Consider the following 17,398-nt stretch of genomic DNA (forward strand, 5'->3'; position numbering starts at 1 on the left):
ACACTCAAATCATATGGTGTAAACTTGGGCTTTTGTGGCCCCTGGAGATCTGTAGCTCCTGGATAGTTGCCCGCTTTGCCCAGTTGGACGCCCTCAGTGTGAGAGCTGGCTGAGCTCCTCCTTATAGGAGAGAGAGTGGACAGCATGAAGTGAGGGTTTTATTTTGATAGGTGAGACAGGAAGCACTGATAGTTTGAACAGCAGGGTAGTGACAGTGTGGGACAGTGGATGTTACTTTTGTGAGAGCAGCAGTCAGCTGAGTCTGACCTGACTGACAGACGCTGGACGACATGGAGGAGCTGCTGGTGACGAGCAGAGCTGCAGCAAAGGTCTGTCAACACAAAGCTGAGTGTGTGTGTGTGTGTGTGTGTGTAAAGTCTATCTATATCTGTCATCTCATTTTCTTTTCCAGTGTCACTTTGCTTTGAACACCTCATATCTCCAAATCAAGTTTTTCTGATGAAATGAAGGATTGAAGATAACTACCCATAATTCATTCATGGGTTGAGAAAACAATCCCACTTCTTCAGCTAAACGAACCATTACAAACCAGTCAGATAATCAGATACCTGAGGAGGCGGAGCTCTGCTCGTCCTCCTGCCCTTAAACAGGAGCTGGATGAAACCACTTCCTCACTACAGCTGGAGGAAAGTTTCACAAGGTTTGGGGCCCACATTTAAGTGGTCTGCACAAGGACATGGACCCTTAGTCCTTACAAGGACAGATCAGAGTCTGCAGACATATAGTGAACTGTTGTTTGGCTGTTTGTTTGTGTTGTCGTTGCTCTCTGTTTGTGTGCTGGAAGATCCAGAGTCTGATTCAGAGGAAACAACAAAAAGAATCAAAGAATCAGAAAAATATATAATCACAAAAGCTGGAAATGGAGATGGCTTTGGAGATGCATGGTTTTCACAGGAACCTCCGTTTACCTTTAACTCTTATCAGTATCAGCTCAAGAGAATGATACTGACAGTCTGTCTGTTTATTAAGAATCTGCTTGTTATATTTCACCTCATAAGAAAAAAACTAGTAAATGATGGAGAAAAGTATATTTCATAAACAGACGTCAGTCAGACATTTCCCTTCTGATCAGGGCCAACTGTGTTTAATGGAAATGTCCCGGTGATGAACGTCTTTAGGACATTATGAGGAATGTTCCAGGAAATTATCTGGAAAACGCAGAAGCAGTAAAATAAAGTTTTGCTTTATTTAGAGTTTTTTTTTTAAAAAACCCAGTGAACTAAAACCTGTGAGTGTGACTGTTGTTGTCCAGAATGGTCAGCTGCTGCTAATGTCGGCTAATGATAAACCTGAGGCGCACTATCAGTGTGAGTGTGTGTGTCCTGCTTGTTGCCATGGCTCCTGTAAATAAACTGTATTGATCCACATCAAGAGGACACAACCTCGACAGACACAGAACTGAGGAAACAGTTGCTGCTGAGGCAACAGGTCACCAATAAATATCTTCAGTTATTGATCAGTTTGTATGAATATAGATATAGGTAGGTCACATGATGAAGACCAGCACAGTCTCCAGACCTGAACCCCCATGAAGCTGGTTTAGGATTAACTGGGCAGAGGTTGAAAGCAAAGAAACCTGAAAATAAAAACACTGGTCATCATCATCATTATTATTATTATTATATAATATAGGAATCATTATTATAGGATCTAGTCTGAATCAGCTCCACAGAGTCTGCAGCTCTCTGATGTTTGTTGTCAGTTTACTGTGATGACATCACACCCACAGTCCTGAAGATGAGTTTTAAAGAGTCAAATATAACAAATAAAAGCTAATGTTCACGTTCATTATTTCTTCATTTGTCAGTTGACTCTGGTTTCCATGAGTTTAAAGGCTGAAAGACTCACAGACGTGTTTGTTCACCTGAGGACACAGGACACAGCTAATATTTACAGACACACAGAGAAGCCGATTAAATCAGCAGCTCTGTGTGGAGGCTATCCAATATACTGTCTCATTTACATGTGTTAAACAGGGGAGTGTTTTGATTGACAGCTGTCTCAGCCTATCACAGTCTGCACATCCAGACTTTTAGGTTGAACGTTGCTGCTCGCTCAGGTGATGAAGACGTCAGATTTTAAATGTGTCAGCTGTCTCACTCTGCACGCACCCAGTGAACTTCAGACCTGCAGAACCAAAATCAGATATTCAAATATTTGGATTTGATATGTGACATTGACGTGAACAGCAGATGCGCAGCTGCTCTGTTTGGTCTAAAGGTCTGACGGTCTGTACGTGAACCGGATCACAGGCTGCAGGCGGACTGAGATCTCCTTTCACATTCTACTGTTTTTTAATCTATCCATTTAATTTAATTTATTCATAGGGAAAACAACAAGTACTGAGCAAAGTGCTTTTACAGAAAAGTTCAATCATAATGAAACAGTGTGGCCAATCACAGTGATAATAACTATAATCAATAAAGATGCATTTCTAATATCAGGGAGGAGACTGTGGATCACAGATAGGCCCCCTCCTCCGTCTTTAAAACCAAGTAAAAGAATCTTAAAGTGAATTCACCAGTGCAGAAACCAGTACAGACTTTGTTTACGTTGTTGTTGTTGTAACCTGAGTGTTTCCATGGTGTTGTACTCTGTTCTCCTCCCAGGTCGGTTTCCATGGCAACCGGCGGGTCCACATCATCCTGGGCAGCGAGTCATGTGACCTGGACTCTGTGGTGTCATCGCTGGCGATGGCCTACTTCCTGTTCAGGGTGAGACAGCTCGATCCGAGCAGAGAGTCGATGGTTTGATTCCTTAAGTTCAGACATCACTTTTTTCAGTTTTCATAGACAGAACCAGGATTTTGGTGTGGTCTGGAGAGACCTCGTTCTGGATCACAGTCAGACTAACGTCACCGTCTTCATAATGAAATTTTATTCCTCTCTCTCTCAGACGTCCTCTGGTCCTCCAGGCTGTTCGCTGGTTCTTCCAGTTCTCAACATTCCCCGGTCGCAATTCCACCTGCGAGCTGACGTCCTCCTGTTGCTGAGGGAGGCCAGCATCGCCACAGAGACTCTGGTGTTCAGAGACGAGGTGGACCTGGCTCATCTCCATGGCAACAGGAGGCTGGCACTGACACTGGTGGACCACAACATCCTGCCAAGGTCTGAAATATCAAAACATCAGGAAACGTCCAGATCATGTTTCTGCTAAACTAAAAAACTATGTCCTGGTCTTCAGTACCGACAGAGACCTGGAGGGGGCGGTAGTAGAAGTCATCGACCACCACCAGCTGCAGAGGACCACCTCCTTCGCCTGTCCTGTTACGATGGAGATGGTGTTGTCCTGTGCCACCTTGGTAACAGAGCGGATCCTGTCCAGAGCCCCGGAGATCCTGGACCAACAGCTAGCTTTACTGCTGTATGGTGAGATTTACAAAGACACTGTGTCTTCACTGCAGGTGTGAATGTGTCTCCTGTGTGTCCTTGTTACAGGTGTGAATGTGTCTCCTGTGTGTCCTCCCTGCAGGTGTGATGGTAGTGGACTGTATGAATCTGTCTCCTGTGGCCGGTAAAGTGATGGTTAAAGACAGAAAGATGGTCCACCTGCTGCAGACGCAGTTCCCTGACCTACCACAGAGGGACGCTCTTCACACCGCTCTGCACACAGCAAAGTTTGACCTGTCAGGTAAACGCACAGGAGGTGTTGTTGGTTGGTTGGAGTTAATATGACAGTAGTGTCTTCACCTATCGTCCTAAAGAAAATAAATCATTTAGCTCTGGACAGTCGTAGCTTAGAACAAGTACCTGGTAACAACCGGTGTGTCAGTGTCTGCGATAAAGTTTACTTGTGATGTTGCTGCTGCTGATTTTAACGTCCTTGAAAATGATGTTCTGTTAATTAATGTTGATGTTATTGTGTGTGTGTGTGTGTGTGTGTCAGGTTTCACCACGGAGCAGATCCTCTTGAACAACATGAAAACGGTTGCCGGTGGCAACCTGAAAGTAGCTGTTAGCATCGTCTACATGAGTCTGGATGTAAATATCAACTCATTAAATTTGAATCATTTGTATATATTTCAAACATTTTAATTGTAATTGATTTATTGATTTTTATTTTTTTTCCGAAATTCTCTTCTCATCTCTTCTTTTATGTATATGTACAATTTGTTGTATTATAATTTTTTAAAATTTTGTTAAGAATACATATTAATTTATTATGTTATTGAAATGCTGGATATACACTTGCATGGAAAATAATTTTAAGAAATGTATCTCACAAAAAGACAATTATATATTATATGTTTTATATCATATTACATAGATCATTATTATGACATACTCTACATTAGACTCATAATTATCTTATTTTTAATTTCAATAATATTTTCAACTTTTGTGCGTCAGTTTACCTCCATCGTGTTTTCAGTTACTGTGCAACTAACCAATAGGGGGCGCCTCTGAGCCTCTCTGCACTATTTTTGCAGCATGTGTGATGCATGCTGGGAGTTATAGTTGTGTCTTGTGATGCTCCTCATGTTGTCTCCTCCTCCAGTCGTTCCTTCAGAGGAAGAACCTGCAGCAGGAGCTCTGCCACTTCTGCAAGTCACACCATTTGGATGCTGTGGTCGCCATGACGATATCCTTCAATGAACAATCGGACGAACCTGTGAGGCATGTGGCCATCTATGGCTCCAACCTGCTGTACAGGCAGGAGGTAGGTGTGGGAACTGGAATTAGGGCTAGGATTAGATTTAAGATTGAGGATTAGTATCAGGATCAGCATTAGATTAGGATTGGGATTAATTGGAATTAGTTTTAGTTCTAGGTTTAGGATCAGCTTTAGGATTAGGACCAAATTTAGGAAATTATTAATAATTAATATTAAATAAATTATGAAGATAAGGATTTAATGGTTGCCTAAAGGTCGTATTTTCTCCTGCTCCGCCCTCCAGATCAACCACGCCCTCTTAGACACTCGTAGCCCTGCCCTCTGCCTGTCTCCTGCCAGCAGCCCATACAAGGATGTCCTGGCTTATCACCAGGGCAACACTCTGGCCTCTCGCAGAAAAGTCCTTCCTGTCCTCACACACCTCCTGTCTGACTGGTGGAACAGAGCAGTGCATTGTGGGGCAGGTGGCGAGGAACTGGAGGACCAACTTGACCAATCAGACGTGATGATCTATGACACGTTTCCTGTCAACAAAGAATCAGCTGACCTCTCTGACACTGACCGGATGCCCTACGTTTACTCCGCCTGCCATCGCCACCGGCGGCGGCTGCAGCTGGGAGTAGAGGATCACGGGAATGTGGAGGAGGATTACGGCGGCAGGATGATGCCACCGCCACCACCAATGAACAGTTTGGTGGATGGCTGCCCGCTGGATGGCAGCTTCAACCAGGAAGCTTTACTGGAGAAGTTCAGCAGGATGGGAGGGGGGGAGGAGGAGCAGGTGGGGAGGGGAAACTAGAGAGGAGGAAAAGGAGGAGGAAGAGGAGAGTGGAAACATGATTGGTTTCTTCATGGACTCGACACAGTATAATTTTCTGAGGGTTGGTACTCGTCCGTCAATCCACCACTTTGATCCAGACTGAAGTATCTCAACAACTATAGGACTGATTGTGACATTCACGGTGCCCAGAGGATAAACCCTTAAGACTTTACCTTTAGCACCACCAGCTGGTTACAATATTTGGTTTTAATGAAATATAAATGGTCAAATATTGGCTGGATTTCCATAAATTGTAATCAGGTCAAATTTTTAATTAGTCCAATAATTTTTTTGACATTTGTTGGCCAGAATGAATTTTTGAGAATTGTATGGATTATCACTGATAAAAAACATTCATGGTCTTCAGACAATGAAATGTGCTAATGAGGTTTTTACTGAAATGTCTCAACAACCTTTAGATGTATTGCCTTAAAATAAAATTCAAATATATTCATAGTCTCCAGTGGATGAATCCTGGTGGTTTAGTTACACCAGTCAAATTCAGTTCAGTTATCCAATTTATTGGGTTGAAATAATTTATTTGTGATCCCTAGAGGATATGTTGATGTTGATCCCCAGACTTTTCCTTTAGTGCCACCAGTTGTTCGTGTTTTTAGTTCAGAGTGAAATATCTATACAACTATGTGAAGGATGTCCATTCATTTATATATAAACATTCATGGTCACAAGAGGATGAACTGTCTTTGGTGAGTCTGTGGATGGATCAGTGCAAAGGTTGTTTCCTTAAAATGGATGATGATGAAAGATGAAGAGGGGGTTATATATTCAAACCAGGAACATCTGAACCCTGTGAACAACTGTGTTTAGATCTGACCAAATTTATCAATTGATCAGCTATTGGTTCTGATTCTGATCACACACCAGAGATGTAGAGGAGGATCTGACAGGAGCACACTTCTGTTATTACAAACCATCTGTTGGTCAAAGACTTGATGATGTACAGATGCTGCAGTTTGAGACTTTCAGCTCCTCTTCAGCTTAGAAAATTAAATTAAAAATAATTTCTCAAAGCATCGTATGTTTGATTCATTTAAAAAGCTTTGGACGTACGAACTGTGGGTATAAAGGCATGGGGACACAGTTCAGGGCTGATGGTCTGAGATTGGGTTTTGGTTTCTCTTGAAAGTCTCTGCATCATGTCGCCCTCTGGTGGTTCAAAGCTCAATCATTCTGGTGTGGCTGTAATTTTTACAGTATTTTTCTTTTAACAGAATTTTATGTTTGAAGAATATCGGGGCAGATCCGTCTTAAAGCACATTCACATTTTTTAGAGATCAGTTATGACCCTGTTTCACAGCTGAGACAATTCAGCTCCTGTCCAGTCTCTGTGCAAACTGAGGAGAGAAACAACACAGAGCTGTCACAGTTAAATGTGGATTTATTCTTAATGTTGTGTTTAAGGTCCTGTATCCAGCCACTTTAATGTAAAAATGTAATGTCTGCACTTCAGAAACCTCCTGCACCATTATTGTGTAAGGCAGTTGAGTTATAGTCATCAAACTGAGGATCAGTAATTCAGTGTTTACGGTGACTCATTACATCACAGCTGAAGATATCTTGAGGTTTGACAAAATGACGTATCATATATAACTACGCTAATTTACTGTACATCATGTTGGTTCAGCACACACACCTAAGTTAGTTTACCTACTGTTGTTGTAGCACCTATGTGTGACTCTAACTAGCGCCTCGAGTTTCCAGCGACACTGTTTCAGGTTGTGATGCTTCTCAATGATACGACTGGCAGTTAGTTTGGTGACATGTTAAAGCAGAGCAGGTGGGAGAAGGTGAGAGCTTGTCATGTCAGACTTTAGAGAACGAGGATGTGGCTATTTCCTGGAGGCTGCACGAACCAGTGTAAACTTTACTCATATCGAATTTGCAATCATACTAGTAAACAAACACTTGAGGTATATAATTGAGTTAAGCTGCCTTGGAGTTTTCTTAACTTTTTGATTGAAGATGCTGCTGTTCATCCTGTGGAGTCTCTCTGGTGAAAACTTCACATATTGATTCACAGCCAGTGTGAAACACCTGTTGTCATAGCATTTTTTTGTTCTAGTGAGGCAAAGAGGATTTTCCACTCTGGTAGACAGTGAAGTTCTATTCTATTCTATTCTATTAACCTTTCACACACCCAAAAACCCTCATAACACAAACACATAAATTGTGTCATTTGTGCAGGTAGGAACATGCACGCTGCAGTTTCCACCCCAGCTCCCCTGCTTGCACAGTCACGGTTGCTGAGGTAACGGGGCTGGGCCCTCGTCGCTGCAACATGCCACACCTCTGCTGTCAGGTTGGCTGAAAGTACACAGAGAGAGAGGGAGAGAGAGAGAGAGAGAGAGAGAGAGAGAGAGACAGGAGAGGTGGTAGAGAGAGGTAGAGAGAGGTAGAGGTGAAGTACAGAGAGAATGAGAAAGGTGAGGTGGTAGAGAGAGGTAGAGGTGAAGTAAAGACAGAGAGAGAGACAGGTGAGGTGGTACAGAGAAGTAGAGGTGAATTACAGAGAGAGAGAGACACAGGTGAGGTGGTAGAGAGAAGTAGAGGTGAAGTACAGAGAGAGAGACACACAGGTGAGGTGGTAGAGAGAAGTAGAGGTGAAGTACAGAGAGAGAGACACACAGGTGAGGTGGTAGAGAGAAGTAGAGGTGAAGTACAGAGAGAGAGACACACAGGTGAGGTGGTAGAGAGAAGTAGAGGTGAAGTACAGAGAGAGACACAGGTGAGGTGGTAGAGAGAAGTAGAGGTGAAGTACAGAGAGAGACACAGGTGAGGTGTCAGAGTCCACTCATAAACTCATAAAAAGCCAGTGTGATGTCATCAGGTGAGTCTCCAGGTGTGCAGCAGCAGGTTTCTCAGTGATCTTGGCTGTTTGTCCTGAACCCGTCTCACCTGTCTCACCTGACCTGACTGCTGCAGAGTGTGATTGACTTTCCTGTTGACTCCCAGAGAGAGCGTCGACCTCCATACCTGCTGTAAGTCTTTATTTTCTCTTTACAGTGTCACGTCATCTTCCTCTGTGCTTTGTCTTTTATTTTGTAGTTCGACCTTCTCCTCCCTGTCTGCGAACTGTGTCTTGAGATAAGAGCTGTTTAAATAAAGTTTTCTTCATCGGTTTGATATGACTCTGCCTAAGTGCAGTTCAAACACTATGTAGCCGCCTGTCCACTCACAGTGGTTTAGTGTATTTCAGGTCTTGTGTTTATGACACCACCCCTCCTGTATTGTACGGAAGTCAAGAAGTGACTAGTGAGTTTGTTTCATTTTAACAAGTGATACCCAAAAAAGATATCTGGTTAAGTTAAGATATATGGTTAAAATTAGTTTTCATCAATGTTGGTTATTATATTTATTGAAAGATTAATTAGATTTACATAAAATCTCTAAATTCTTTGAAAAGAATGTTTTGCTCAGTAAATTCAGGTGTGGTTCAGGCAAGCTCCCAGTTTCAAAGCAGAGATGTTGTCAACAGTGTGTTCTTTCTGTTTGGGTGGAGTCAGATTATATATTGTTTTTTCCTGTTTTTTTTATAAGAGAAACATATTTATTAAACAATGCTAGGAGTAGTCAAAGGGCTTTAAGTTTGTTGATTTTGCATCCCTCTGTGGTTTCTTTATGGTTGCATTTCATCTCTTTATGGTTGCATTGTGTTGATAATCAAATGGAGAGTCTTGAAAATTGGTCAATAATCCACCCATGGTTTATACTCTGTTGACAACTAAACCAGCTGACCACAGGCTGTACTGCTGACTGGCTAGCATCAAATTCTGATCATGTATTTATCTTCACCGACAGCAGCAGGAACAACATGGAGTCCAGAGAGGAAGAACAAGAGGACGACACTCTCAGGTCAAAGTTAATTCACTGGATTTTAAAATAACATAAGGCATTTAACCACTTAAACTGTTAAATGAGAGGAACTTTTCATTCAGATAGTTTCAGCAGCTTTATGTCAAAAAATATTTCAGCATCCTCAAAATAATTGTTTCAGAATCAAATAGTGACAGTGTCTCTCCAGAGCCACCATTGTGGAAACACTGTTTGACAGTCATTCGGAGAAAATGTAGAGACCAAAATGCACTGCAGATGGAAATATACTTTAGAAAGTATACGTGTTACTACTATTGGAGTCTTGGAGAAATAGCACAGTGTCGTCTGCAAACAGAGAATATCTACATCAGGTCATGATGGTTAATTATGAATATTGACATTGTCAATGCAGCTAAGATGAATTTTATTCTACTGATCTTGGGGTGATGTTTGGGTGAAGTGAGACAACGATGAATGTTGTTTGAAAACATTTTGATGGCATCACAACAAACAACAAAATGTTTTAGATTTTGTGAGGTTTAGAAGATGTGTCACAGCTGATTATCACAGCTGGAGTCCAGAAACATGGTAAGTCTAGCTTTGCATAAAGACTGTAAACAGGGAAATAAGGCCCGACTTTATTCTAAATACACAAACAAATTTGTAGAGATTAATATTGATCTTGTCTTGTTACGCTCCGAAAGAATGCAAAGTATTCCTTGAATTAAAAGTACATGATAAAAACATGAGGGAGAATGAGTTCATACAACAGAGGAATTATATAATAAAATTAGAAATTATTCTCCAGTCGAGTCTGTGACTTTTTCAATATCCATGTGTTTCTGTGAACAGGTCGTTTCTGGCAGCCAAAGATACTGAGAACATCAACACCACCAACAACAGTATTACGACTAACGCTACTGATACTACAGATACTACAGATACTACTGATACTACTGATACTACTGATACTACAGATACTACAGATACTACTGATACTACTGATACTACTGATACTACAGATACTACAGATACTACTGATATTACAGATACTACTGATACCACTGATACTACTGATACTATCAATACTACTGATACTACTGATACTACTGATATTACAGATACTACTGATACCACTGATACTACTGATACTATCAATACTACTGATACTACTACAACTACTATGGCTTACACTACTGATACTACTGATACCACCGATACCACTGATACTATCAACACTACTGATACTACTACTACAACTAAGACTAGTGTAGCTGCTTGTAGCACTTCAGCCACCAGAGTGACTCCTGCTGCTCCATCTGGTGATCAAACAGGTACTAAGGTGTTTTCTAAGGACACAGGAAATCATGTATTTATCATTTATTTTATAGTTTTTATGTAGTAACTTTTGTTTTTCGTGTAATTCTGTATGTTAAACTGAATTGTGATTTCTGGGATTTTAATTCTAATATCAATAGCAGTGACTCCTGGGTGGTTTGTTTTTATTGTTCTTTCTAAATTCTGCAGCTTCATGGAGTTTTTTAGCCTCCTCACTGTTTTAAGATAAAATATGAATTGTGTTATACCTACCATTTTTAGGGTAATTAAAAATCCGTTAATATCAACTTTTTTTCTTTTTTTCAAACTTTAAAGCTCCTGGTCTGATTTAACAAAATTCTCTTGTAAGGCACAACACATGTTACCTTGAATTTAAAACTCAAATGTACAATTGATTTAACAGTCACATCTAAATATTTCTTATCTTTGTCCTCAGAGGAGGAGGAAACAGGTAAACTACTGAAAGCAAACAGTGTTGTCATGACAGCGACAGGTGCTGAGTCAGCAGGTAAGAGGAACAGAAATGTGTCTCTGTGTCGGTTAGTTTCTGTCGTCTGTGTTCACTTTTAAATCTTTTTGTTTTTAAGATGAGGAGGAGCCGGAGGAAGAAACCTCCGCTACAGATGAGGAAGGTGAGGAAACTCATCCACCATCATCTCTTCCTGTAATTAAAGTCTGTCTGTCATCATGTCTTACTCTCTTTGTTGCCCAGCAGGTGATGGTGATGAGTTTGATTTCCATCCAGTTAATCTTCTTCTTCTCGTTGTTGTTTTTGTCGTTGTTGTACTTCTTCTTCTTCTTCTTCTTCTTCTTCTTCTTGTCTGATTTTCTGTCCAACCTTTCTTTGTGTCATCAGGAGAAGCTGAAGTCGAGTCTCAGCAGAAATCTTCGACTCCGACCAGAGGCAGACCAGGTGCGACCAGAACACCGCTAGAAAGTTTTAAACAATGTGTACAACAGTGGGTGGTGAAATGATAATCATAAAATTATACAGAATAAAATATAAAAGGGGAAGTTATTAATAAGATTTTAAGTATACATTAATAATAATAATAAAAGCATATAATATCATAAAAACATAAAAATAAATTAAACTTATTTATACAAATTGTGAAATAATAGTAATAAAACCTAAAAAAAAACCATTATAAAATAAAATAAAAAATTATAATAATAAAATGAACATAAATGAAAACTAAGTTTCAACTAACAATTATTTTCACTATGAAACATTCTTAAATAATTTTATAATTCCTCATATATATGATGTGATGATGTGTTTTTCTGTTTCTTCGGTTTCTTCAGTTTTATCTATGTCAGGTCTCCACATTCAGCCAGAAGCCTGGATTCATTTCCTCCCCAGTTGTAAATATAAGATAATGATATTTATATTTAAGTGATATATTTGACGCACTGTGTGTTTCCTCTCTTCCTGGCTGCAGATCCTCCCAGCAGTCTGGCCTTGTCAGGGTCACGACGAAGGAAGAAGAAAGTCCTAGTGGCTCCAGCTCTCAGTCTGTCTTTAGGTAACAAGAGACTTGGACCACTGAGCCAACACGGGTTGTTTTAAGTACAAAGTTCCTTTGTAATATTGTGTGTCACCAGCATAACTATGCAAGGAGACACCATGATGACGTCACAGAGTGGTAACATGTATAGACTAAGAAAAATGGCCCTAAAATCAATCCTTGGGGGATCCCACGGGTTATTTTGGAGATTATGGTTAAAGAATAAGGAGCTCTTTTCTATAAAGATAAGAAGAAAAACAGTTAAAATTGTTCCCAGCAGCCCTCTGTTTTAAAGAACTTTGTGATACCTGAGGGACGGCCTATTCTACTTTTGGACCTTTCCGGACTCCACACCAAACCTTTAATCATCTGAACTCTGATCCTGACACAAAGATTCAGCTCATGATGTTTCTCAGATTCAGTTCTGGCTGTATATAATAGTTGTTGACTTTGATGATCCTCAGGTGAGTCGGCCGTCTCTGACGACTTCCCCTCGGCTTTTCTTTCACCCTCACCTGAAGACGATGATGACACAGGGCTCGACTTTGACTTGGATGCCATGGAAACGCCCTCCGACAGCGAATCGCTGCCTTTCCCCATCTATGACTTGGACCTGGAAGGTAAGGGGTCAGAGGTCATACAGCTGGGGGACATAGCTAACACTTAGATATTCATCTTGGACCTGTTTTGCAGATGACCTGCGGCGTCTCGGCGTGGCGTCCTTCCGCCGCAGACGATCCGGTCCCAGGTCCAGGTCTGACTCCCAGACCTGTTCAGTACCAGGGCTGGACCAAAGCGGCCTGGGAGCTCTGGAGAGGGAGGACATGGTCGACAGTCAGGGTACCAGGTGGCGCTGTTTCTCCACGGGTGACCCTCCCCAGGAGAGCCGGGTCAACATGAGCGTCCTGGAGCCGTTTCTCAGGGTGCTGTCCCACGGAGGTACGACAACACTGCAGGTGGAGGAGTTACCTGTGTGGTGCTTTACCTGGTCTCATCTTCATCTGGCCCCTCCCTCATGTTAAACACCTGCTTTACCCTCTCTGTCACCTCTCAGGTTACTATGGAGATGGTTTGAATGACATCATCGTGTTTTCCTCCTGTTACCTGCCACAGAACAGTCTGGAGAATTACCAGTATGTGATGGACAATCTGTTCAGGTAAAACACACGTTAGTCTTTCTGTGATGACCTGTACTGACAAAATGTCCTCACAGTGATGGTTTAAAATAGAAAGTGATTCTAACAAAAACAGCCTTATAGAATTCTTTAAATTTAATCTTGTCTTTTATTGTTTGTTATGTTTGCTACAACATGAATAAAATTCACTTAGGCCTATTTATTTAATATATCTCAGTACCATGTCTGAAAACATACATATTCAATAAACAACAGAATCTGCTTTTATTTCACACTGACATTTGTTAGCCACTGAGGTAATGATGTGAAAACATACGATAAACTTGACTGTTCCCACACAGAGAATTTAAGCAGCAGAATAAAGCACAGACACAGACAGACAGAAGAATTAACTCTACCATAAACATTATGAACAAGTGTTAACTGTATAAAACCACAAACTCAGTCTGCAGCCATGTTAGCTGCTCTGTGAGGCTATGCTCTCAGCTAAATGCAAACAGCAGCATGCTAACATGCTAACAATGATGGTGCTAACATGCTGATGTGCCTGGCTCTCTGTCCACCTGTCTGTCTGCAGATATGTTGTAGGGACTCTGGATCTGATGGTTGCAGAAAACTATGTGATAGTGTATCTCTGTGCTGGAGGTCAGAAAGACAAACTTCCAGGAATCAGCTGGCTCAGAGAGTGTTACACCACCATCCACAGGAGGTAAGATCCCTTCAGTCTGTCTGTACTTTTTAAAAGAAATGTTTCAAATGAATTTGCCTGAATGTTGTACACTCGTTGCTAAAATCGTGACAACCATGAAAATTGATTCTCTGACATTTTTCCAAGCGTCCAAACATCTGAAAGGCTGAAAGTTTCTTACAAAATCTCAGTGAGGACAATAATAATTACCTGCACAGTAAATAACAGTGAGGTGACATTAAAGACCCTAAAATCTCTCTAGATGACTGCCAGCTGACATGATGTTAAGATGTCAACTTTCTGTTAAACTTGTGTAGGTAGAAAATCTGGTTTTGTTTTTTTTCCACGTCTGTGCTGTTTCAGAGTGTGTCCATCAGGTGGCACCAGAGCTTCACTGTTAAAACACAAATCTTTATTCAGCAGCTTTTGTCTTTCATTAATGAGTCACTTTAACTGTGATACACAAGCTGAACACAGTGTCCTGGAAAATAAATTAAAAAATGAATTTAAGTCAAAATAAATTTCTAATAAATTTAATATGAATCAGCTGCAATTTGCTTTTAGTTTTCTCTCTCTTTCACTCAATCACTGTTTCACTCAGCAGGTCTTTCTCAAGCTACACTGAATTTCATTTATTTATGTTTTGTTCCTTTTTTACAGGATAATATGCATCAACAAACAGACCCATAGGTTGAGACTAATGTCAGTTAGTGACCTTTGAGCTTGGTAATTCAGTCTCAGTATAGTCAGGTACAAACAGGCACAGATGTGTTGGGGCCGAGCTCTTGCTGTCTCAGCTGTCCTCTTGGCTGAGTTTTGACTACAGAGTTAAACTTCCTGAGATCAAACTCCAGCGTACACGGATTTGAACTTGGTGGACTTCACACTGAGACAGACCCAGTATCTGTGAAGCCTCTGTGTGTAATGATTTCTGCCTATAGAGCTTCATACTGGTTTGAACAGAGACCAAGGAGGAGCATAAATGTACCTGTCTGTGTTTGTGCAGATTGAGGAAGAACCTGAAGGGTTTCTACGTGGTTCATCCCACCTGGTACATCAAAGCCCTCATCACCATCATCAAACCCTTCATCAGGTCTGTTCATTACTCACTGTCTGCTACAGTAACCAAAGTGAATAAAACCAAGTAAATAAACCAACTAACTAAACTACCACTTAACTAAACTAACAAAATAAACCAAGTCAATAAACCAACAAACCAAACCAACTAACTTAACTAGCTAACCAAGTATGTAAACCAGCTAACTAAACCAACTAAATAAACCAAACTAAATAAACCAAACTAACCCACTAAACCAGCTTAGTTAGCTGGTTAGTTTGTAACAAAGTTAGTAACCGTGAAATGAACCCAACTAACTAAACTAACAAACTAAAACCAAACCAAATTTTCTTTTCTCCTCCACCTCTTCTTCCTCTTCCTCCTCCTCCTCCTCTTCCTCCTCCTCCTTCTCTTCCTCCTCCTCCTCCTCATCCTCAGCTCTAAGTTCAGCAGGAAGCTCCAGTTTGCCGACAGCCTTGAGGATCTGTCTCATTTCATCCCCACTGAGCATGTGCAGATCCCCGACTGTGTCAGACAGTGAGTGATTACTTTCTTCATCTTTACCTGTGTTTAACCAGGACGACATCGCGACACCTGAATCTCTTTTACTGAGACAGTTGTGGCTGAATGTCGGCAACATGTGACACAAAGTGACACAGGAAGAAAAGGATCTGATTCACATGTTAAACAGAAGAGTTTTAAATTCTGTGTGAAAGATTAAGGCTGCACATTTCCGCTACATCTTCAGACGCTGGTTAATTGGTCCCTCACATTTACAGGGAAGTTAATCTTTTAATCGTTTAAAGGGACGCTTTTGTCAGTTTTACATTTCAGTTGTTATTGATTTTAATTTGTGAAGGTGAAAGTGGTAAATCCAGAATCTGCAGCATATGGACATTTAAATGAGCCTTTCATCAAAGAAAACATTACACAGTAATTGTGGCGTGTGCAAACTAAGTCCATAATTCAACAACATCATTTCTGTTGCTTACAGGTACGACCAGAACCTGTCCAGGTGAAACTGCTGGAGGATTTTATCCTTCAGAAACACACAAATCACTAGGAGTTTTTTTCCTGTTAGATTTTATACATGTATCTACCTGCTCCTCTCCACATCCAGCAGGTGGAGATCCAGCGTCTTGCTCAGCGACAACTAGTCAGTGTTTAAGGATTAACGCTGCTGTGTCAGTGAGCAGACTTCTGCAGAGCAGCAAACAAACAGAGCAACAACACAAACTCAGTGTTCTCAGTGCTGCGGCGTCTCTTCACCCACAGGTCATCTTGAAAACAGTGTTACAGCTCTTCAAGTTTCAAACTGAAGTAATCCTGCTCCCTGTAGCTCCAAAGTAATGCAGAAAACACATTTTTATTCATTTAATTTATATACATTTAAAAATACACATTTCTGTTTGCTTAAAACATTAAATTAAAATATTTCAGTTTTATTTTCAAATAATTTGTCCAGGCGGGTTACAATCTTGTTTTGACAAGTTAAAACCACATTGGTGTCAGGTATCATATCGTAGCATTGTCTAACCTGTGAGAACAGGATAGAAATGTGCATCTTTACAACTGAACAAGCTGTACAAACTTTATTCTGCAGGTTCATTCCTTTGTTTTTGGACACGTCAGTTTTCATTTCACATTTTTACACATTACGTTCAACTCATACAAAAGGTGAAAAGTGTTTTTTCCTGTTGGATAAATGAATAGCGTAGAAGATTTTGAATCAGGACTCTTTTAACCGAAGTTTTAGAAGCCGGTGAAGGTTTTTTTTCACGCTGCACTTTCAGTATTTTCAGCAGGAGTTGAAGCAGCAGCCCTGCTGGGGTTAGTGCCTTGCTTCAGAACTGTTGAATTAAGAATTGTTTGTTAATGTTTTTGGTGCTGAATAAAATCACGATGGTTCATTATTTTGATCTTTATCTGGTGACTTGTGTTTTCTGTGTGAAACGACTTCATGTCAGTCACACTTAGATTGATTGTTTCCAGTTCCTCCTTCAGGGTTGAAAGTCTCACTTCTTACTGAGAAACACTTGACACAGCAAAAATGCTGAAGTAAGGAATGGAGTTTGGTTTCCATGGAGACGTGATCTTACATGACCTTTAAACCGACTGAGGAGAAAGGTAAACAGACCTGTCTCATGAACAGGTGATAGGTGGCTGGGTGTTGAAAGGTGCCTCCAGTGCCAGGCGCAGGAAACTCAGTCAGTCGTGTGAATGTGAGGGATGCTGCCCAGCAGGTCCAGTGGTCCACAGCAGGACCGCAACAAAAACATCCTGTCAGGTCTCATTTCTGTCCAGGTGTGTACAGGGAAGGAGATGGACCAGGAACCAAAAGGGAGATCGTGGTCACAAATTTAAATGAAAGTACATATGATG

At 40.9% G+C, this 17,398-nt stretch overlaps 2 protein-coding genes across 4 annotated transcripts in view; both read left to right on the forward strand.

Moving 5' to 3' along the window:
* The first annotated feature begins 202 nt into the window (after window positions 1–202).
* LOC130184364 (exopolyphosphatase PRUNE1-like) lies at window positions 203–6,487 on the forward strand. The gene is made up of 8 exons (XM_056400335.1): window positions 203–329; window positions 2,631–2,735; window positions 2,917–3,128; window positions 3,205–3,389; window positions 3,493–3,651; window positions 3,907–4,001; window positions 4,519–4,680; window positions 4,919–6,487. The coding sequence occupies exons 1-8, from the start codon at window positions 291–293 to the stop codon at window positions 5,432–5,434; spliced, it is 1,473 nt and encodes a 490-aa protein (XP_056256310.1). The 5' UTR covers window positions 203–290; the 3' UTR covers window positions 5,435–6,487.
* A 1,354-nt stretch (window positions 6,488–7,841) lies between these two features.
* LOC130184361 (BCL2/adenovirus E1B 19 kDa protein-interacting protein 2-like) overlaps window positions 7,842–17,398 on the forward strand; it is a 10,043-nt gene continuing 486 nt past the window's right edge. The window contains exons 1-15 of one of the 3 annotated variants that reach the window (XM_056400330.1): window positions 7,842–8,303; window positions 8,399–8,454; window positions 9,275–9,328; window positions 10,142–10,623; window positions 11,064–11,135; window positions 11,215–11,259; window positions 11,484–11,540; window positions 12,070–12,153; window positions 12,600–12,755; window positions 12,829–13,074; window positions 13,190–13,292; window positions 13,849–13,980; window positions 14,966–15,052; window positions 15,455–15,553; window positions 16,011–17,398. The exon at window positions 16,011–17,398 is cut by the window's right edge and continues 486 nt beyond it. In XM_056400330.1, coding sequence (XP_056256305.1) covers window positions 9,288–9,328; window positions 10,142–10,623; window positions 11,064–11,135; window positions 11,215–11,259; window positions 11,484–11,540; window positions 12,070–12,153; window positions 12,600–12,755; window positions 12,829–13,074; window positions 13,190–13,292; window positions 13,849–13,980; window positions 14,966–15,052; window positions 15,455–15,553; window positions 16,011–16,035 — 1,629 coding nt within the window. In that variant the 5' untranslated portion in view covers window positions 7,842–8,303; window positions 8,399–8,454; window positions 9,275–9,287 and the 3' untranslated portion in view covers window positions 16,036–17,398. Of the gene's footprint in view, window positions 8,455–9,274; window positions 9,329–9,349; window positions 10,624–11,063; window positions 11,136–11,214; window positions 11,260–11,483; window positions 11,541–12,069; window positions 12,154–12,599; window positions 12,756–12,828; window positions 13,075–13,189; window positions 13,293–13,848; window positions 13,981–14,965; window positions 15,053–15,454; window positions 15,554–16,010 lie in introns of those variants that run through there. The other 2 variants (XM_056400329.1, XM_056400331.1) reach the window with 2 other exon arrangements.

The sequence above is a fragment of the Seriola aureovittata genome, chromosome 16 (assembly GCF_021018895.1).
Source record: "Seriola aureovittata isolate HTS-2021-v1 ecotype China chromosome 16, ASM2101889v1, whole genome shotgun sequence".
Lineage (NCBI taxonomy): Eukaryota > Metazoa > Chordata > Actinopteri > Carangiformes > Carangidae > Seriola > Seriola aureovittata.